Source organism: Nicotiana sylvestris, chromosome 11, assembly GCF_000393655.2.
Source record: "Nicotiana sylvestris chromosome 11, ASM39365v2, whole genome shotgun sequence".
Taxonomy (NCBI): Eukaryota; Viridiplantae; Streptophyta; class Magnoliopsida; order Solanales; family Solanaceae; genus Nicotiana; species Nicotiana sylvestris.
The window spans coordinates 142,540,339-142,564,489 of record NC_091067.1 but is presented as its reverse complement, the minus strand read 5'-3'; the positions used below and the strand labels follow the sequence as shown (position 1 = coordinate 142,564,489).

Genomic DNA, 24,151 nt, shown 5'->3' with positions numbered 1-24,151 from the left:
ATCAGCACTAACATCCCTCACAAAGGCCAAATATGACAAACACCCCTTCCCAACCATCTATTGGGCCTTTAGAGATAAAATCACCCTACTGGGAACAAATCTAGACAACCTCTCCACTCAATCCTCAGCAACCCCAGCATCACCAACATCAAGGTTTAGCGTGACAATCCAGGATAGCATGACATGGAGATAGCCAATCCATACCTAGAATCATGTCAAAATCAACCATACTAAGCAATAAGAGATCAACTCTAGTCTCCAACCCTCTAATGGTCACCACACACGACCAGTAACAAGGTCTACAATAATAGTATTGTCCGCCGACGTAGATACATGAACAGGAGAAACTAAAGACTCACGGGGCATATCCAAATAATGAGTATAACATATGAATAAGCAAAACCAGGGTCAAATAATGTGGAAGCTTCCCTATGGCATACTACAACAATACATGTTATCACTGCGTATAAAGCAAAGGCCTTTGGCGTGGCAGGAATAGCATAGAATCGAGTATGACCGCCACCTAATCGGCTTTACCCTATAGGGCGACCTCTAGCTGTCGGAGCCCCACCCCGAGCTAGCTGAGCGAGTAGTGAAGTAACTGATGTAGAAGTTGAAACCTGACCCCTCTACTGAACTGGACCTCCCAAGAGACGGGGAAAATACCTCCTCACATGTCCAAACTCCCCACGCTTGTAGCAACTCCGATCTGTCAATGGTTGTGGAGACTGAATTGGACCCTAAGAACTAGAATAACTCTACTAGAAGAACCTAGTATAGATGAACGCTGAACTGGTGGAGCACGAGATGAACTCTGATCTGGGAGGGCACTAAGAGATGATTGACCCTGACGAGAACTGTATGAACCATGGCTAGCTGATGCACTACGATGAACCGGATGAGCCCTGCTATGATAGGACTGCCCTCCAAAAGAAACATCACCGAAACCACCCAAACTACGAGGCCTCTTGATAATGCTTATCCTCACATTCTTGACTACGGACCTAATCTAGTTGCCTAGCAATATCAACAACCTCGTTGAACCCAGCACCTGATGCAATATCCTGAGTCATAACAAAGCACAATCCATAGTTGAGGCCATCAATGAACCTCTTAATCCCCTCCCTCTTTATGGGAACCAACCAGATTGCATGATGAGCCAACTCTGAAAATCTCATCTTGTATTGGGTCACGGACATACCCTCCTAGCGTAGCTACTCGAACTGCCTACACAACTTCTCCATACGGGTTGGTGGTATGAACTTCTCCAAGAAGAGAACGGAGAACTTGAGACATGTAAGTGGTGTAGCACCGACTGGCCTACTCTGTTCATAGACCTCCCACCATCTAAAGGCTGCCCTCGACAACTAAAAAGTAGTAAATGAGACCCTACTAGTCTCAGGGATACCCGTCATGCGAAGAATCTGTTGGCACCTAACCAAAAAAGTCCTGAGCATTATCTGACTCATCCCTACTGAATGTCTCTCTAGTCTATGCTTCTCCTCGTCACTCATAGTGGGACCCATCTAGGCTTGAGCAACTACAACTGATTGGGCTGGTAGTACCGGTGGTGTCAGATGTACCTGCACCACCTACTCTGAAGTACAGGCGGCAGAAGTCGGAGCACCTCTCCCAGTCTAAGGAGTGGCTGGTACAACTTGAATTGAAACGGATTGAGTCAGGCTTGTGCAAATTATCAATATGTGGGCCAGAGCCTCTTGAAGGCCTGGAATCACAATGGGAATGGTTGGTGCTTGAGTTGGTCCCACTGGATCAACTACATATACAATCTTCTCCTGAGTTGGAGCAACTGGTGGATTTACAGGTGTTGCTCTAGCTACGGTGTAAACTGAACCTTGACCTCTACCTCGGCCCCGGCCTCTCACGGCCCTAGCTGGTGGTACTGGTGGACGTGTTCCCAATCCGGTAGCTCGTGTCCTCACTATCTATAAGAGATTAAAATAGAAGAAGTTTAGCTTCCATAATCAATAAATTCGCACAACAAGAACATAAGAAAGTAAAGTTTTCCTAATGGTTTGGCACCCTATAGAAGATAACTATAGACATCTCTGTACCGATCCGCAAGACTATACTAAACCTGCTCATAACTCGTGAGACCTATGTAAGCCATGATGGCACATGTCGTGATGGCACCTATCGCAATACTAGGCAAGCCGACAACTTACAAATAACCATGCATCTTTAATATAAAACATACCGAAATAAACTTAAATAGTGAAAATTTCATAATACTAATAAGAAAATACTGTAACTCAGTACAAAATTCAGTACGTGAGTATCTAAATGACAACATAGTCTGACTGCTAAAACGTCATCTAGAAAGATAGAGCAGTACTAAATAAATAGAAAAGAAGGAGAGTCAAGGTCTGTAGACGCCAAGGCAGCTACCTCAATAGTCTCCAACAGATAAAGCTCCAAAGCTAGCAACCGTCGTACATGCAAGTACCTAAATCTGCACACGAAGTGCAGAGTGTGGTATGAGTACAACTGACCTAATGTAGTCAATGAGTAATAAGACTATCCTTAAGCTGAAAGCAGTGATGATCTTAGATAATTACGGTCCAAATTTAGATTTATAACCCGTACAAATATGACAGAAAGAATGACAGGAAGAATGACAGTAATATCTTAGGGATAACTCATAAACAGTTTGTACATAGTACAAAAATGTAGACATGCTCTCAAGTTTAACAGTTTAAGCTCAACACATATGAGATATGCCAAGTATGAATGATATGAGGAATGTTATATCTCTATATCTACATGTCAAATGTGCATGTCACATGTAATGCATCACAATGATAACCCCATGTACTTTCACTCCCAGAGTACTCAATCTGACTGCCTCGACCCTCACTCATCACACTTAATCACTCAGTATTGTACAGTGCCTGAGCTCATTGCTGGTATGTCAGACTCTGGAGGGGCAGATCCTGCCCAAGCGCTAAAATAAAGCCAATATGGCCTGATGCAGTGTGCATCCCGATCCCATAACAATATATAAATCCCATAGGTTCTGCTGCAGCATGCAGCCTGATCCATATATATATATATATATATATATATATATATATATATATATATAAAGCCAAGAAGGCCTACTGCGGCGTGCAGCCCAATCCACAAATCTCACTCACAACACGGCTCTCAAGTCCCAACTCAGTCATCAATCTCTCCAGTCTCTTGTGTTCACAAATCTCATTACAATCAACCCAAACAATGATATATGATACAAAAATAAATAGTAACATAGAATGAAAAACTATATGCAAATGATGGATGTGACTGAGTATCAAATTTCCATTTAAGCAAATAATTCATAGTAGAAATGACCCTAGTAGGTCTCAATGGATAAACATATATCCTAAACATAATTTCTAACATGGATTACTACGGTGCATGCCCATACGCCCGTCACCTAATATGTGTGTCACCTCACCACCAACCACATAACACGTATTTCAGGGATTCATACCCTCAGAACCAAGTTTAGAAGTGTTACTTACCTCAAATCGTGCAAATATATACTAACAAGCCTTTGCCTCGTGAATTGGCCTCCGAACGACTCGAATCTAGCCACAAAAAAGTCGATACAATCAACACAAGCTATAAGAATCAATTCCATATGATAAAGCTAAGTTCTTTAATAAAAGTCAACTCAAAATGTTAACCCTGGGCCCACAATCGAAATCCGATAAACTTAACAAAATCCAAACATCCATTCAACCATGAGTCCAACCATACCAAAATTACTCAATTCCGATCATAACTTGACCTTCAAATCCTCAAATTAAAGCCTATGAAGTTTCTACAATTTCCCCAATTTTTCCAACCCAAAACACTAATTAAATGGTAAAAACAATGATAGATTCATGTATAACAATTAAATCCAAGTTAGAATCACTTACCCGAATCAACTCCTTAAAAATCCCTTCAAGAATCGTTCAAATCCGAGGTCTCTAGCTCAAAATATAAAAAATGGGTCCAAACACCCAATTTTGATATTTTAACATTCTGCCTAGATGTTCCTCTTCGCGATCACGAAAAGTCCCTCACGATCGCGAAGAACAAAAATCAATCAGCAGTTCCTCAAAGTTCAAAATGCGCCGAACATGATTCGAATAACACGCGAGGCCCCAGGGACCTCAACCAAACATACCAACAAGTTCTAAAACATCATACAAACTTTTTCAAAACATCATATCAAACAACATAAAAACCGCGAATTGCGCATCGATGCAAGCCTAATGAACTTATGAACTTCTAACTTCCAAAACTAATGCTGAAACATAACAAACCAAATCTGATTAACCTAAAATTTTGCACACTAGTCATAATTATCACAACATACCTATTCTAACTTCCAGAACCAAAATCCAAGTCCGCTAACAACAAGGTCAACTCTCGGTCAAACGTTTTCACCTTTCAAACCTCAACTTTCGCCAATTCAAGCCAAAATCACTTACAGACATCAAATCAATATCTGGTCACACTCTTAAGTTCGAAATTACCATACGAAGTTATCAGAACCATTAAAATTCTATTTCGGAGCCATTTACATATAAGTCAACATCTGGTCAACTCTTTTAACTTAGGCTTCCAACCTTGGGACTAAGTATCCCAGCTTATTCTAAAACATCTCTAAAACCAAACCAACCACCCCGACAAGTTACATAACAACAAACAAACATAGAATAGGAAATAAATATAGGAACATCCCAAAACTACCGGCCTGGTCGTTAGAGTCTGTATTGATTACAGACGTCTTAATGATGCTAGAAAAGATCATTTTCCTTTGCCATTTGTTGATAAAATATTGTAAAGAATTGCAAGATATGAGTTTTATTTTTTTATTTTTATGGCTATTCAGGGTATAACCAGATACCAATTGCACCAGAAGATCAAGATAAGACAACTCTCACATGACCTCATGGAACATATGTCTATACGAAAATACCATTTGATTTGTGCAACGCCCCTGCTAAATTTTAGCGTTCCATGTCAACAATTTTCTCTGACAAGACCGAGAAATTTCTTGAGATTTTTATGGATTATTTTACACTCTTTGGAAAGATTGAGGATTGTCTTTACCAATTGACGTTATTTCCAAAAACATGTGAAGAGACAAACTTGATTCTTAATTGGAAAAAATGTCATTTTATGGTTACTAGGGGAATTGTTCGAGGACATAAAATCACAGCTAAAGGGATAGAAGTTGATAATGTTAAAATTGGTCTTATAGTAAGATTACCCCCTCCCACAACTATTAAAGGCATTAGAAGCTTTTTAAGTCATGCAGGTTTTACAGACGGTTCATAAAAGAATCAAAGATCTCAAAACTACTGACTAAACTCTTGATGAAAGATACTAAGTTTAATTTTCTAGGTGATTGCATAGATGCATTTGAGGCCCTTAAGGAAAAGTTATCAACTGCCCCTATAGCTGTGTCCCCTGACTGGAATCAAACTTTTGGGGTTATGTTTGATGCTAGTGATATATTAGTAGGAGTTGTTTTAGGCTACAGAAAGGATACGATTTTTCGTCCCATTTACTATGCTAGTAGAAAAATGAATGCTGCTCAACTTAATTATGCCATAATAAAAAACATTACTAGCAGTAGTATTTGCATTTGATAAGTTTTGTCCATATTTGATAGGAACTAAGGTTACAGTTTTCACTGATCATGCAACTTTGAAATACCTCTTAGTAAAGAAGGATGGTAGACCTAGATTGTTAAGATGGAGAATCGGGTAGCTAACCATTTATCTAGATTTGAAAACCCTCCCCTTGAGTTTGGTGAGATAAAAGAAGAAGTTCCTGATGAACATATTTTTTCAACCGACTCAGTAGTGACTCAACCACCCTGGTTTTCTGATATTGCAAACTACTTGGTTGGAAAGTGGAAATCTCAAGATCTCTCATATCAACAAAAGAAAAAACTTATATCTGATGCTAAGTATTATCTGTGGAACGAACATTACGTATTTAAATTTTGTGCAGATAATATCATTAGAACATGTGTACCTAAAGAAGAGATGACCAAAATTTTATACAACTGCAATGATGGAGCAATTGGAGGTTATTATATAGCAAATCTAATAACTTTTAAGGTTTTGGAAGTTGGATTCTTCTGGTCAACACTCTTTAAAGATGCTCGAACATACGTTGCACAATGTGATAAGTGTTAGAGAACAGGTAACATCACTTGGAGAGATAAAATTCCATTGCAATCGATATATGTATGTGAAATATTTGATGTTTAGGAAATAGATTTCGTGGGACCTTTTCCTTCTTCACACTCTTTTGAATATATTTTAGTGGTTGCGGATTATGTGTCAAGATGGGCTGAAGTGATCCCCACGAGAAATAATGATGCTCGTACAATGTGAAATTTTCTTAGAAAAAATATATTTACTAGATTTGGCACACCGCGAGTCATTAGTAGTGACCAAAGAACCCATTTCATGAATAGACAATTCTCTACTTTTCAATCAAAATATAGTGAGACTCACAAAGTAGGAATGCCATATCATGCTCAATCTGAAGGGCAAGTCAAAGTTTTGAACCACGAGTTAAAAAGAATTCTTATGAAGACGATTGGAATTTCTAGGAAAGACTTGTTGTCACGACCCTAAACCCGGACCCAGTCGTGATGGTGGTTCTCGTGAAGACAAGGTCAGCCAACACATTCCCATTTCAATGTTAAACAATTAAAATAATAAGTATTAAGTCTTAAATATGATAAATTCCAAAATAAGCAGTGAACAATACAATTTGCAAAAAACAAATCCAACACAGCCCGATACCGGGGTGTCACCGGTCATGAACATCTATCAATTTAAAATAAGTCCGAAGAGTCTACAAAGCTACTACAGAATCACCAATAATGGAAAGTAAATGAGATAAAGGTGGGAGAAGCACGGGGATGCGGACGCCGAACAGCTACCTCGTGAGCTCCGAAATCTGTCGGGAGCTCTCAACCCTCGCAAGCAGGATCAGCAGCGCCTGAATCTGCACACGGGGTGCAGGCAGTAAAGTGAGTACTCCAACTCAGTGAGTAATAATCATAAATAAAGATTGAGAAATAAGAAATCACGTAAGGTACAACACAGGCTATAAGGAAGCAGTAAAAACCAGTAAAAGAAAAGTCATGAAAACAGTGAAATTATGCAAAGTCACTTTAGTTTAGTTTAGGCTTCCAAAATTCCCCTTTTAAGCAGTTAAGCAAGTGAAAGACAGGCAACTAGAAAAGTTAAATACATAAAGAAAATGCCCCTTGGGCACAATACCGACAAAATCAGCCTCTCGGGCAACACACGAAACCATAATCAGCCCCTCGGGCTATATCTCTCATCACAATGGGTACCTGTGCTCACTAGGAGTGTGCAGACTCCTAGAGGGGCCCCTTACATCCCAAGTGCAATATCAAGCCATCTCGTCGCATCATCTAGGCTCTCGGCCTCATATCAACAAGTCACCTCGTGGCATACAAATCTCAAGCCCTTGGACTCATAATCATAATCATATTGCCTCACAACATAGGCCCTCGGCCTTACTCAGTTAGAATCTCACAAGCCACTCGGGCAACAGTAAAACATGGTGCTCAGCCCAAAATATCAGTTAAAATATCATTTAATATTTTAAACAGAGTAAACATGGCTGAGTTATGAAAAACAGTAGAATATACCATGACTGAGTACAAGTATAAAGTCAAAACAATAAGAAAATATCAGTAAAAATTTCCTAAGGATTCAAATAGTCGGCACGAGGCCCAAATATGACATTCATCCCAAAACATAATGATAGCAAACAGTTTTCACTCAAATACACAGTCAAATAGTCATTCGGGATGGACTGAGTCATAATCCCCAACGGTGCACGAACACACGCTTATCATCTAGCGTGTGTGTCACCTCAAAATAGCACAACAATGTGCAATCCGGGGTTTCATACCCTCAGGACAATATTTACAATCATTACTCACCTTTACCCGGTCCAATTCTCTAGCTCGCGGTGCCTTTGCCCTTCGAATCGGCCTCCGGATACTCCAAATCTAACCAAAATCAGTGCAAAACCATTAAAATATGCTAAGTGAACAAAGCCCACTCGAAAGAAATTAAATTACAAGACAAATTCCGAAATTGGCCAAATCCGACCACTGGGCCCACATCTCGGATTCTGATAAAAATCACATCAATGGACTCCTTGTGACTTCTCGAGTTCATTCATACCAAAAGTATCAAAATCCAACCACAAACGACCCCTCAAGCCCTAAATTGTAGCTCTCCAATTTCAAGCCCTAGTTCTTCAATTTTAGGCTTAATTTTCATGATTAATTAGGTAGAATTCACATTAGAATCAAACATTAAGTCCATGAATCGTACCCTCTAAGTGTTTCCCCTTGAATTCCTCTTCAATCCTCTTCACAAATCTCCAAAATCGCTCAAAATGGTAGAAATAAACCCCCAAAATAGCGGACAAGATGACTATTCAAACATTCTGCTCAGGCCTCAATTCCTTCTTCGCGAACGCGGTCAACGCCTCGCATTCGCAAAGCACAACCCAACTTTGACAAAAAATTCTTCTTCGTGATCGCGTCCTGCCACTCACGAATGCGATGGTTCCTCAGCCTAACCCTTTGCGACCGCACTCACACTCTCGTGAACGCGATGAACAAAGCACCCTAAAACCCAGTTGCCCAACTTCCTCTACGCGAACGCGCACCCCTTCTCGCGAACACGATGTATAATCACCCAGCCCTTCACGAACACAAAGGCTAAATCATCTGCCTTCTCAACTAACCCTTCGTGAACGCGAGGACCTACTCGCGAACGCAAAGGTCAAATTCTCTGCAACACTTTAGTAGTTTTTCTGCAATTCTCAACAACATGAAATGGTCCGATTGACCACCCGAGGCCCCCGGGACCTCAACCAAACATGCCAACATATCCCATAACATCATTCAAACTTGTTCCAATATTCGGAATGCTCAAAACAACATCAAAACACCAAATTCGCATTGGATTCAAGCCTAAGAATTGCAAAATCTTCTAAATTATGCTTTTGATAAAAAAAAACCAACCAAACCACATCCGAATGACCTGAAATTTTGCACAAACATCCCAAATGACACAACGGAACTACTATATCTCTCGGAATTTCATTCTGACCTCTATATCAAAATCTCACCTATCAACCGGAAAACGCCAAAAATCCAATTTCACCAATTTTAGCCTAAATCTACTTCGGGCCTCCAAAGCTCATTCTGATCATGCTCCTAAGTCCCAAATCACCTCCCAAAGTTATTCGAACCATCAGAACTCATATCCGAGCCCTCTAACACATAAGTCAATATCTGGTTGACTTTTCCAACTTAAGCTTCATCAAAAAAGATTAAGTGTCTCAAACCTTACCAAATTCGTTTCGAACCCGAGCCAACCAACCTGATCACATATAGAACCGATAGGTAAAGCAATAAGAAGCATAAATGGGGGAAACGAAGCGGTAACTCATGAAACGATTGGCCGGGTCGTCACACTTGTCTTTAAAATTAGATGATACATTATGGGCTTACCGAACGGCGTTCAAAATGCCTATTTGAACATCCCCATATACACTAGTCTTTGGAAAAGCTTGCCATTTTCTAGTTGTACTAGAACACAAGGGTTTTGGACATTGAAAGCACTAAACTTTGATTTGACCTCTACTGGTAAAAATAGTTTTTTTTCAGGTTAATGAATTAGAAGAACTAAGATTGGAAGCCTATGAAAATGCCAGAATTTTCGAAGAAAAAAAATATGGAATGACAACTTGATCCGACAAAAGAGTTTCAAAATTGGAGATTGTGACACCCCGGCCAGTCGTCTCATGAGTTACCGCTCTGTTTTCCCCATTTCTGCTTCTGTATGCTTTGTTTATCCGTGTTACATGGTATCGGATTAGTTGGATCGAATCCGGAATGATTTTGCTAAGGTTTGAGACACATAGTCTCTTTTAAGGAAGCTTAAGTTGGAAAAGTCAACTGGATGTTGACTTATGTGTTAGAGGAATCGGATGTGAATTCTGATGGTTTGGTTTAGCTTCGGGATGCTATTTTTGACTTAGGAGCATGATCAGAATGAGTTTTGGAGGTTCGGAGTAGATTTAGGCTTTGGCAAAGTTGATATTTTGGCGATTTCTGGTTGGTTGGTGAGATTTTGATATAGGGGTCGGAATGGAATTCTGAGAGTTTCAGTAGTTCCATTGTGTCATTTGGGATGTGTGCGCAAAATTTTAGGTCATTCGGACGTGGTTTGGTTGGGTTTTTGATCAAAAGCAAAATTCGGAAGATTTTAGAAAGTTTGGCTTGAATCCGATGTGTTTTGGGTGATTTGATGTTGTTTGAGGTGTTTTGAAGATTGTTACAAGTGTGAATAAGTTATTATGATATGTTTTTGCTTTTGATTGAGGTCCCTGGAGCCTCGGGGTAATTTCGGGTGGTTAACGAAGAAGTTTGGAACTTGTTCCAGCTACTGAAATTGATGGTTCTAGTATTTTCGCACCTACGGATTGGGGACCGCAGGTGTGGCGCCGCAGAAGAAGATAAAGGATCGTAGAAGCGGAAATGCCTGGAAAGATAGTGACCGCAGATGCGGTTGATGGACCGCACCTGCGGAGGCGCAGGTGCGGAAGATTGATCGCATAAGCGGGCTTGGTCCATTAAGTTATTTCCGCAGAAGCGGAAGAAGAACCGCATATGTGGTACCGCAGAAGTGGGTATTGTGTCGCAGATGCGAAAATAACTGGGCAGAAGGTATAAATTGTAGCCTTCGCGAATTTTGAGCTATTTCACCATTTTTATCTCGGCTTGTGAGCTTTTTGGGCGATTTGAAAGAGGGATTTCAAGGGAACTTCATTGAGGTGAGGGATTTGGACCTAAAAATAGTTCCTAAGCTATTATTTCATAGATTAGAGCTAGAAATTATGGAAATTAAAGGTTAAAATTGGGAAAACTAGGGCTTGGAAACTTAGGCCTTTAATGGTGGATTTGAAAGGCCATTTGGGGTCGGATTTCTGAACTTTTGATATGTATGGACTCGTGGGGAGATAAGGAATCTATTGATGTAAAAATTATCAAATTCCGAGACGTGGTCCCAGGGGTCGGGTTTTGGTAATTTCGGAATTTGTGTCGTATTTTGATTATTTTCGCTTGGGCTTCGTTTTCTTAGCATATTTTGACGTCCTCGTTCTAATTTTGGATAGATTTGACGCGAGTGGAGGCCGATTAGAGGGGCAAAGGCGTCGAGAGCAAGAGATTTGACCAGTTCGAGGTGAGTAATGATTGTAAATGATGTTCTGAGGGTTTGAAACCCCGAATTGTACATCGTAGTGCTATATTGAGGTAAGGCACACGCTTGATGACAAGTGTGGGGTCATGCACTATTGGAGATTGTGACTTGGTCCGTCCCGATTGATGGTTTTACCGTATATTTGACTGAAATCTATTTGCTATCATCATTATTTGGGCTAAATGTCATATTTGGGCTTCGTGCCAACTATCTGAACCCTTCGGGGATTTTTACTGGTATTTCCTCATTATTTTGAATTTATACTTGAACTCAGTCATGTTATTTTCCATTGTTTTCATACTCAGCCAAGTTTACTCGGTTTTAATACTTAAATGATATTTTAAATGATGTTTGGGCTGAGAAATACTATTTTACTATTGCCCGAGTGGCTTGTGAGGATTTTGACTGAGTAAGGCCGAGGGCCTGAGATATGTATGCCACGAGGTGACTTGATTGATATGAGGCCGATGGCCTAGTGATGATGCCACGAGGTAGCCTGATATTGCGTCTGGGCCATAAGAGGCCCCTCCAGGAGTTTGTACACCCCCAGTGAGCACGAGTACCCATTGTGATGTGAGATTGAGCCCGAGGGGCTGGTATTGTGATCTAAGATTTGAGCCCGAGGGGCTGGTACTATTCTGAGATATTGCCCGAGGGGCGAACCTTCATGTGTTTATTTTCCCTAATTGACTGTCAATTACTTGTTTAATTATCGAAAAAGGATTTTCATGAAATTACATTTGAGTAAAAGGATTTTACCTATCTTTCACTAATTTACTGTTTGTTTTAAATAGTTTTACTGCTTCATTATAGAATGTTTTGTGCCTTACATGTGTTCTCGCTTTCAGTCTTTATTTACATTTGTTACTCACTGAGTTGGAGTACTCACTTTACTCCCTGCACCCTGTGTGCAGATTCAGGCATAGCTGGTTCCGCTCCCGAGTACTGATCCTTCCAGCTTCAGGCGGACATTCGGAGTTCACGAGGTAGCTACTTGACGTCCGCAGTCCTGTGTTTCTCCATCCTTATCATCTTTATCCCCTTTCAGACAGTTGTACTAGTTTATACACTTAGCAGATTTGTATTATGACTTATAGATGCGCATAACTAGTGACACCCCGGTTAGGGCTGTGTTGGGTGTCCTTCCGCGTATTTATGATATTATCTGCTACTTTGGATTTATTTGTTCATGTTTCGACTGTTTCTAAATGCTAAACTGTTAATAAATTGGAAAATGGGAAGTGTTAGCTGGCCTTGTCTTCACGAGAGGCGTCATCACGATCGGGTCCGGGTTTAGGGTCGTGACAGAGATAAGGTACTTCTATACAATAGCCAACTCAGGCTATTCCCTAAAAAAATAAAATCCAAATGGACAGGTCCTTACAATGTTACAAATGTTACTTAATATGGTGCTATTGAGATTCAGCAGAGTAGTGGTAGAGACAAATTTAAAGTAAATGGTCAAAGACTAAAATTATTTTTTGGAGGGCAATTTGAGAAACAACCATCAGTTACTCTAATTGAATGAAGAATCATATAGAAAATATGTCGTGCTAACGATATTAAACTCAGAACTATATTTTTATACCCGTAGCCATTGAAGATGAAGCAATGGAGCCTTATAAGTCACGTATAAATTTGCATAATAAATTGTTTAACCAATTGATCTGGTTAATATCCAGGTTATTGTACAACAAGAATATTTTATGAAGGCCTCTACAAAAATAGAGTCGCTTATACAGGAGTAATTCTATAGTAATCGGTGTGCCTAAGTGACTGATCGGTTAACCGTTTAATTGTGCAAATTAATTATTAGCTCTGGTAAAAAAAAATTGATTTATATTTAAACCAAGACCAAATGACTGATAAGGTCTTATATTAGTCAGTCTATTACACATAAAATATGTGTGATCACAGTTTCTTTCAAACTTTCTTTTGTAAGTGTAAATTTGAAAGCCCAAAATATTTTTATTGTCTTTTTACATGTACAATAATAATTTTTTACCTATATATGTCTTTAAACAATAAATATAAATATTCTATCTTCAATCAAATAATTATATACATATATTTATCTATATTTTACGTGTTACAATTTTATACATATAAAAATTATTAGTATGAGTTCTCTAATATTTGTATAATGTGTTGATATTGTGTGTATGTGTAATGTGTTGTGTAATAAGTAACGATTCTAGCATATTTACTACAACAAGGTAGTACATAACCATACTTTATATATAAACTTTTCAAAAAATAAAAGAGATAACAAAATATCTAAAAGAAAGAAGATAGTACATAGTACTCTATTGAGATGCGTAAAATAATGCAAGAATTTTGAGATAGAGACCATACTGTGTACTACCTGTAATCTATCATAGATTAAAAGTATTTTGTATTATTATATTGTTTTTCTTAGGCTTATAAAGTATTCTCCTTGGGACCATTATTCAACCCTAGACTTTTATTGTTTTCTCCTCTTCAACCCTGTTTATCAGTAACACCACCGCACAAAAATCTTCTTCTTTCTTTCTCTTCTACTAATCTCTCATCACCATTTCCAAATGGCCAAAAAAAAAAAAAAAATCTATTTCCTAAAGCTTCACGCAAAAATAGACGGAGAAGTCCAAATCGTATTGAAGAAAAAGAAATGGATTTTTTTTTTAAGATGGTGACTTTCATGAAACCATAACAGAGATAATCAAGCACTATAAATGAGAAATTTTTGTGCATCCTCGTGGAGACTTCTGCTTGGAGCTAGTTTTGGAGTTCTATAGGAATCTTAACTAAGAGACCAATGAATTTCCCGCGACCATTAGGTCCTGAATTCGAATCATGCTGGAGAGAAAGTATGGAAATACTATAGATCCTCCTAATTAGAAGAATCAGCTTCTCCCCTCATACCATTAACCACGTTTTTGGTCTCGAGTCAGTCAATAATAAGTTGAAGCACCTTCTGTTAGCTGCACCAGATTGGGAGGAAGTTGAAGGGAAATTATGCCCATTTGGTGCGAATTGGGTGTCAAAGCCTAATGACAGCGGAAGTATTTAATAAGTGGCAGATCCAAGAATTTTGGTTCATGGGTGCTTAATTGTTTTTTTGGCAATAAAACTAAGTTAACGAGAAATTATATTGTATTACTCCGTTTGTGAACCTAGGAAAAAATAAAAAATTTGGAATTTGTGGTCATAAATAAATTTAAATGGGCTCAGAGTATTTGTGTGGTTATAAAAACTTATCATTAAGGGTAGAGTTGTAACTTTAAACTAAATTGTTACCAAATTTAGAAAGGATTTATTTTTTTGGAACGGACTAAAAAGAAAATAAATTTAAAAAATGAGGGAGTGGTATTTATGATACGCAGTAAATTGTGACGAATAACACAATTGGCAAGAAAAGAGATTTGTGGATTATGCCGTCTTGGATTGAGAAGGGGTGGAACTTTGAAGTCCCTTTTAGAAGTAGATTTTTTTTGCTATAGTGAATCAGATAAAGTAAAAAAATAAAGGTAAAATCAACGTCAGCAATAAAGACAAAGAATAAGTAGCATTGGGTCAAAAATTGGCAAGTGGAAAGAAGAACGAAGAAGACCAAATTGTATTAAAAAGGGAATTATTTGGAGCTGGATTCGATCTCTCGCCCCTTACTCCGATAAAACTTTCAGCACCCTTCCTTAACCAAAGCACCCATAAGAGAGGGCGTTTGCTGCATTTTTATATTATTTTGACCTTTGTCAAACTTTCTGTATAAGTACACATGCTCTCTGTTGAGGTCAATTGGTGCTTGAGCACCAAAATTGTATGTGTAAATCCGCCTCTATATTTGGTTGGAACTAACATTGGGTACAAAAGCAGATCATGGGTAAGTTTTATAACCAGCAGGCTAATGTCAAATACTAAAATTCTATTTTCTTGTTATCCAGAGTGCTACTACTTTATGCCATATGCACTCGTCTGCCACATGATGTTGGAACCATCATCAATATCAATATCAAGGCATGTGTAGATGGTCCAAGTGCGTTTAGCAGTTTCTTCCCTTCAATAATAGCTACTTTATTAAGGCACATTGGTGTGTATCCACTCTCCCAAACTGTTGTCACACCTTCTTCTATGATTATCAAAATTTTTTGGAGTAGAAGTGATGAAACAGATGGTCCAAGGAGAGAATCGGGGCAAAGAGAAAGGCCAAGTTAATAATATCTAAATGCACGACTAACACTAATGAGGCAATTGGTCCAGCAAATGGTGCAACTTGTTGTAAAGCATGATAAGACAGAAGAAAATACAGATGAAATGCTCGAACCCATGATACCACGTACAGTTGATGTTCCGAATGGTTTAGATGCAATGTCTGCTCAAAGTAGTCATATTTTCAAAATTTTACCATATCTGGAAGATATTACTATTTTTAGTAATCTTGAAAGTATTTTTCAGCCTACTCATAATGCAAAAGGTAAAGCACTTGTGATTAACTCAACCCGCTAGGTAAGCCAGTTAACAACTATCCAATTCTAATGAGATTAATAAGGCAATAAAATAAAAAAAATATCTGAATCTTATACATTCCCCAAGGACTGATAGTACAAATCATGAGCTTCTAAGATTAGAATTTACAAAGCTGGTATGAAATAAATACATCATCTGTCCGAAATGCACATAAACAGATTTTTATAAAATCTAAGACTACCATGAACTAGAACAGCTACAACCGGAACACGGGTACGTCTTCAATTCCAGCTCCAGCCGATCACAGCAACATCAGCATCCAACATCTACACGTAAGGTGCAGAAGTGTAGTATGAGTACAACCAACCTCATGTACTCAATAAGCAATAAACTTAACCTTAGGTTGAAAGTAGTGACGAGTTGGAATATAGTTCGGAGTCCAACACCAATAGCCAGCAACAGTTCATAACAACATAATGAAAGCAATAAATGAAGTACCCAGAGATAAAATGCTCGGCTCGTTCACAGTTCCAAAAAATAGGTCCGCTTTTCAAGTAAATCAGTGAAAATCTAAATGTTTTACTAAGATCCCCAAAAATATGAGTAAGTTTAAAATCTGTATTTTTTCCCAAAAAGCTTATGTAAATGTTTCATTTTCAAATGGCATGAGGAAAATACATCTCTATGCCTATATGTCAACATGCGTGAGAAGTCATGAATGACATGATACTGTATAACATGAGGAAAATGCATCTTAATGTCTGTATGTCATGTATGCACGCCAATGTAATGTATCTCAGAGATAAACTCATGTACTCAAACTCTCAGAGTACCCAATCTCACTGTCTCACACTTTTCACTTATCATGCTCAATCTCTTAGTACTGTTTATGGCCAATCTAGCCCAGGGAAGATCCATCCTAAATATATACATAGCAACCGCCAATCAGTCACTTTGGTATTGTATAACGCCAATCCAGCCCGGGGAAGATGCATCCCTAAATAGAAATGCTTCGGGCAAGATCCATGCCTAGGGAAGATCCATTCCTCAAAATAAATCAAACGCACTCATCCGGTGTGTGTGCAGACTCCGGAGGGGCTCCTTCAGCCCAAACGCTATCATAAATCAGTAAAACCCGTTGTAGCATGCAGCCCGATCATATAAATATCACTCATAATCAGGCCCCCGGCCTCACTTATTCATCAATATCTCTAGTCTCTCGGGATCAAAATGCCATAAAACTAGCCCAAAATGATGATATGTTGTGTCAGTAAATAGCAACAGAGACTGAGATATGATATGAAATGAATGAACATGACTGAATATGAAATTTCAATTTAAACAAATAATTCAACAGTAATATGACCTTGGTGGGTCCCAATAGAATAAGCATGTAGCCTAGACATAATTTCTAACATGGATCATAGCTCAATAGCTCTAGTACGTAGAGATTTTATAGTTACAGATAAGATCAGATAACTACACAGTACCATAGAAATAATAGAGTCACGATCCATACGGTGTACGCCCACATGCCCATCACCTAGTATATGTGTTACCTCAATACCAAAACACATAACACGTAATTTGATGTTTCATACCCTCAGAACCAAGTTTAGAAGTGATACTTACCTCGAACAAGCCACATTCAATACCCAGCAAGCCAAACGATGATCTAAAAATGTTATCCCGCGCGTATCGACCTCTGAATGGCTCAAAACTAGCCAGAAGTAACTCAAATACATCAAATAATGCCAAAGAAAACAAACCTAATCAGTAGAGGTCGAATCTTTAATCAAAACCCCAAAATCGACCAAAATGTCAAACCTGGGCCCGCACCTCGGAACTCGACAAAACTCACAAAATCTGATAACCCATTCAATTACGAGTCCAACCATACTAGTTTCACTCAAATCCGACTCCGAATCAATGTGCAAAACTCAAAAATTCACTTTATAAAATTTTAGACAAAATTCCTAAATTTCACTTTGAAATCATCAATCAAATACCAAAAACGAAGATGGATTTATGAAATATAACCAAAATCGAGTATATAACACTTATCTCAATATTTGGTGAAAATAGCCTTCAAAAATTGTCCAAATCTGAGCTCCCCAACTAAAAATATGACCAAATGAACAAACCTTCAATATTAAGTTTTTCCCAAGCTGTTGTGCCTTGCTTTGCTTGCCAAACAATCCCGAAACTGTCTTTTGATTCCTTCAATGGATTCCTTGTGAAATTTCAATCAAGTTAGGTTTTTGAATCACTCCATTTGACCTTATAATGAAGGGGATATGTTGGTTTCAATATTTGAAATAGTGCAGATTTTTAAATACGAAGTCACTGGCAATTTCGTAATTAATATGAAAATTTTTTGCAAACCAATTCTTAGTTAAATGAACATAAAATCTTCATATGATTTCCAAATTTGATGATTCTTTTTGCTATAGCTCCATAATTACGATATGGATCTAATACTTCAATCAAAACAGAAATCGGAGCTCATTTGTTCAGTGGGGTGCCATTTATGCTTGGAAAAACTACGTCAAAATATAAGAAAAACGGGTGCAATACAACCCAAACCTATTTGAAATTCACACAAGCACCTTGTGACCCCGTACGATCATACCAACAAGTCTCATAACATAATACAGATGTAACGACCCAGCCGGTCGTTTCGAGAGTTGTAGCCCCATTCCCCCATTTTCTACTCCTTATATGTTTCATAACTATTATATGACTTACCGATTTAGTCGGTTCGGGTCCGGAGAGATTTTGGAATGAATTGAGACACCTAGTCTTATAATTGAGAGCTTAAGTTGGAAAAGTTGGCCGGCTATTGACTTATGTTTAAACGACACCAGACTTGAATTTTGATAGTTCCATTAGCTCTATTGGGTGATTTTGGACTTAGGGGCATGTTCGAATTGTGATTTTGGTGGTTCGTAGTGTAATTAGGCTTGAAATGACAAAAGTTGAACTTTTGGAAAGTTTGATCGGGAGTTGACTTTTTGATATCAGGATCAGATTGGGATTCCAGAAATTGGAGTAGGTTTGTGGTGTCATTGGTGACTTATGTGCAAAATTTGAGGTCAATCGGACGTGATTTGATAGGTTTCGGTGTAGTTTGTAGAAATTTGGAAATTCAAAGTTCATTAGGCTTGAATCTATGTGCAATCCGTGTTTTTGATGTTGTTTGAGGTTATTTAAGGGTTCGACTAAGTTCGTATTGTATTTTAGGACTTGTTGGTATGTTTAGTTGAGGTCCCGGGGGTCTCGGGTTGATTTTGGGTGGTTAACGGATCAAGGTTTGAAGTTGAAAGATTGTTGAAGTCTGAGTGTTGCTGGTGTAATCGCACCTGCGGAGTGGGAACTGCAGATGCGAGCTTGCAGGTGCGGGTGAAGGTCCGCAGATGCGAAGTTGAGGAGAGGAGGAAGGTGGTCACAAGTGCGAAGGTTTTCCCGCACTTGTGTGACCGCAGATGTGGGGTGAAGGCTGCAGAAACGAAGAAGGGAACTGGAGTTGGGCTCCGCAGAAGTGGAGGATTCTACGCAGGAGTGTGTCTACAGGAGCAGATGTGGGAGCTGCAGATGTGGAGGAAACCGCAAAAGCGAGCATTTTGTCGCTCCTACGAGGCCGCAGAAGCCGCTAAGTTGCCGTAGGTGTGGAAAACTTAGGCAGAACCTATATAAGCGAGGGTTCTGAGATTTTCACCATTTCTAACATTTTGAACTCGGAATTGGGTGATTTTTGAGATATATTTCGAAGGGATTCTTGAGGTAAGTCACCTGTGGTTAAATTTCTTCAATAATCCTTATTGATTTTCCCACCTAGTTGGTGTGTTTTTGAGGTGTAATTTGGGGGTTTGAGGCTAGGGATTTGGAGAGTTGATTTTGGGGATTTGAGTGGCGATTTGGTGTCAGATTTTGATGAATTTAGTATGACTAGACTTGTGGTTGAATGGGCTTTCAGATTTTGTAACTTTTGTTGGATTTCGAGACGCGGGCCTAGGGAAGGCTTTTAGTCGATTTCAGATTTTGACTTACAATCTTGTTATTTCTTGTGGAACTGATTCATTTAGCCCATATTGATTGTATTGTATTGTTGTGTTAGATTCGAGGCATTTGGAGGCCGATTCGTGAGGCAAAGGCATATTGGAGTAGAGTTTTGCTTGGATTGAGGTAAGTAACAGTTCTAATCTGGTTCAGAGGGTATGAAACCCCATATTATAAGTTATGTGATTGGTTTGGAGATGACACACATACTAGGTGACGGGCATGTGAGCATGCACCGTTTGAATTGTGACTTGTTCCATCCCATGGAACTGTAAAGTTGAATAACTTGTTGTCAGCTATACGCTTTCCCTATGCTATAGAAATTTGACTACAAATCATGTTAGAAATCATGTTTAGGCTATGTGTTGATACTGTTGGGACCCGCAGAGGTCGTGTACTTGTTGAATTGTTTGCTAATTATTGTCTTGTACTAAGTCACAGTTTTACTTATGTATCATATCTCAGTCTTTTCTTATTTCTTGTTGATACATTATTATCTCTGTTTGGGCTATTTTTTATGATTTCTGAGAACCCAAGAGACTGGAGAGGTCGGTGACTGAGTTAGGGCCTGAGTGTCAAGCTGTAAGCTATATGTATATATACGGATCAGGTTACACGCCGTAACGAACCTTAGGATTGTATGTGTATAGATCGGGTTGCATGCCGCAATGTGCCTTAGTGTTGTATATATATAGATCGAGTTGCACTCCGCAACAGGCCTTATGGCTATTTATATATTATGGGATCGGGTTACACGTTGCAGCAATATAGCGCTTGGGATGAAGGAGCCCCTCCGGAGTCTGTACACCCCTCATGTACCTATTCGTTACAAGTGTTGAGTGCCGAGTGTTGTGCTATTTAGAAAGATAGAGTGACTGTTGCTCTGAGAGAGTGATCTTGACTTCATTATTGTTGCACTTAGTTGTCGTATATCTCTGTTTAGAAGTTTTCTGAAAGATGTTATATTCTGGTTTACTTGAATTGATATGAGATAATTGATTTGGCCTAAATTTTCGAACTTGAAAGCATGCCTATTTTCCGATGCTGAGATTTCTGAAGTTGAATTATAATTGGAGAGCTCGTCACTAGTTTCAGTTCTTTATTTAGTATTGTTACTTACTGAGTTGGTTGTACTCACACTACACCATGCTCTTCGTGTGCAGATCCAGGTGTTTCTGGACACGATGTTTGTTGATATTTCGCACAGCTGATCGTTGGAGACTTCAAGGTAGCTACCCAGCATTTGCAGTCCTTGTTTCTCCTTTCTTTTCTTTTCCTTTATTGTTTTTAGATCCATATTTTCATAGACATTACTTTTCTGGACTAGTGATGTATAGATGCTCATGAGCTCAGTGACACCCCGATTTGGGAGTTTTCCGTATTTGTGTTTTGGGTTTGTACCCCATTTATGAGAATTTTTGTCATTTAAAACTACTTTGACTCAATTTTGTTATCTGTTGAGAATATTTTAGAAATGTCGGCTTGCCTAGTACCATGTTAGCCGCCATCACGACAGGTTAGGGTTTTAAGTCGTGACAAGTTGGTATCAAAGCCTAGGTTACATAGGTCTCATAAGTCATAAGCAAGTTTAGTAGAGTCGTACGGATCGGTGTAGAGACGTATGTACTTATCTTCGAGAGGCTACAGAACCCTTAAGAAACTTCACATTCTTGAATTCTTATCTTGCAAATCTATTGATTCTGGTAACTAAACTTCTGTTATTCTATTCTCTCACTAATGGTGAGGAAACACATTACTAGGTAGGACGGACTGCCACCAATACCACCAGCTATGGCCGCGAGAGCCCAAGGTCGCGGTAGGGGTAGAGGTGCAGCTCGTACAGCAGCTAGGGCAGCATCTGCAGATCCACAGTTGCCCAGTTCAAGAGCAGGTTCCAGTTGTGGATAAGCCAGTAAGGCCAACTCAGGCCCCAGCTGTGCCAATCATAATTCTAAGTCTTTAGGAGGCCTTAGCTCAGATTCTGAATGTGTGCAGTAGTTTTGCTCAGGTGGTCTCTATTTCAACCACAACAACCACTTCTCAGACGGGGGGAGGTACTTAGGCTCCCACTGCATGCACACCAGAGCAGGTGATACAGGGACTCCAGACACCGGGGCACTACTTGCCCAGCCGGTTGCAGCTGCTCATGCCCATGTGGTTCCTATTATAACTGATAATGAGCAGCAAAGACTAGAGAGGTTTGGGAGGATCCAGACTCCATCTTTCAGTAGGGCAGAGTCGCAGGATGCCTAGGGTTTCTTGGACAAGTTTCAGAGGATTCTTCATACATCAAGTATTTTGGAGACCAGTGGGGTCTCGTTCACTACTTTTCAAATTTTTGGGGATGCCTTAAGATGATGGGAGGCTTATGAGAGGCGTAGGACGGCCGGTGCAGCGCCACTTATATGGCATGAGTTCTCCGTTCTCTCCTTGGAGAAGTTCGTGCCTCACTCTCGCAGAGAGGAGCTGCGCAGACAATTTGAGCAACTTCGTCAAGATGGTATGTCTGTGATACAGTACGAGATGAGGTTTTCTGAGTAGTCCCGTCATGTAGTTTGGTTAGTTAACACTGATAGGGAGAGGATCAGGAGGTTCATTGATGGCCTCACTTATCAGCTACGGTTGCTTATGACTCGGGAGAGGGTATTTGGTGCTACTTTCGATGAGGTTATCGGCATCGCTCAACAAATAGAGCTGGTTTGTAGTTAGGAGAGGGGTGAGAGGGAGGCCAAGAGGCCTCGTGGATCGGGAGGTTTCAGTAGTGTTCCTTTTAGGGGTCAATTCTACCACGGCAAGGCTCGTCCTTACAGTCATACTCAGACGCCTCGTCCAGTTCATTGTGGTGCATCATCCGGCTAGGGTTCTTACAGTTCTCATCAGGGCCAGTCATCTCTCAGTGCCCTTCCAGCTCAGAGTTTGTCTCGTGCTCCATTGGTTCAGGGCTCATCTATGCCAGGTCCTTCTACCAGTTATCCTGGTGCTTGGGGATCCCTTTAGTCCCCACCACCAGCACCGGATTGTTTTTACGAGTGTGGAGAGTTTGGTCATATCAGGAGGAAACGTCCCCACCTTTTGGGAGGCCCAGCTTAGCAGAGAAGCCAACTTACGACTTCAGCAACAGTTACTTCACCACCCGCCCATCCAACTCGGGGTGGAGCTCAGTCAGCTAGGGGTCGTCCTAGAGGGGGAGGTAGATCAGGTGGTGGACAACCCGATTCTATGCTCTTCCTACCAAAACAAATGTCATTGCTTCAGACTCAGTGATCACATGTATTGTCTTTGTATGCCACAGGGATGTGTCTGTATTATTTGACTCTGGTTCCACTTATTCATATGTATCATCGTATTTTGCTCATTATCTGGATATGCCCCGTGAGGCTCTAGTTTCATCTATTTATGTATCTATGCCGGTGGGCGATGCTATTATTGTGGACCATGTATATCGGTCGTGTATAGTGACTACTGGGGGATTGGAGACTAGATTTGATCTCGTGTTACTTAGTAAGGTTGATTTCAACGTGATCTTAGGTATGGACTGGTTGTCTCCATGTCATGCTGTTTTGGATTGTCACACTAAGACCGTGACGTTGGCAATGCCGGAATTGCCACATATTGAGTGGCAAGTTTCTCTAGACTATGTTTCTAGTAGAGTAATTTCATACTTGAAGGCCTATTGGATGGTTGGGAAGGGTTGTTTATCTTATTTGGCCTCTGTGAAGGATGTTGGTGCTAATACCCCTACTATTGATTTTGTTTCGGTGGTACAAGATTTTTCGGATGTGTTTCCTACAGACATGCCGGGCATGCCGCCCGATAGGGATATTGACTTGGTGTCGGGCACTCATCTCATTTCTATTCCTCTGTATCGTATGTCACCAGATGAGTTGAAGGAGTTGACGGAACAGCTTCAGGAACTCCTTGATAAGGTGTTTATTAGGCCTAGTGTGTCACCTTGGGGTGCACCGGTTCTGTTTGTGAAGAAGAAGGATGGCACTATGTGAATGTGCATTGATTACAAGTAGTTAAACAATGTCACAATTAAGAACAAGTATTCTTTGCCGTGTATTGATGATCTATTTGACCGGCTTTAGGGAGCGAGGGTGTTCTCCAAGATTGATTTGAGGTATGGGTATCACCAGTTGAAGATTCGAGACTCGGATATTGTAAAGACAACATTCAGGACTCGTTATGATCATTTTGAGTTCCTTGTGATGTCTTTTGGGCTGACCAATGTCCTAGAAGTGTTTACGCATCTAATGAACAGTGTATTTCAACCTTATCTCGACTCGTTTGTTATT

General features: G+C 39.7%; 1 protein-coding gene across 1 annotated transcript; it reads left to right on the top strand.

Annotated features, from left to right (window-relative positions):
* Window positions 1-23,257: 23,257 nt before the first annotated feature.
* LOC138881767 (uncharacterized) lies at window positions 23,258-23,854 on the top strand. Its single transcript, XM_070162027.1, has one exon. It carries the CDS (start codon window positions 23,258-23,260, stop codon window positions 23,852-23,854), a length of 597 nt encoding a protein of 198 aa, XP_070018128.1.
* Window positions 23,855-24,151: the final 297 nt, after the last annotated feature.

Bases quoted from the DNA above. Each gene is read 5' to 3' on its own strand.
- LOC138881767 (XM_070162027.1), top strand. From the start codon at position 23,258: ATGCCGGTGGGCGATGCTATTATTGTGGACCATGTATATCGGTCGTGT.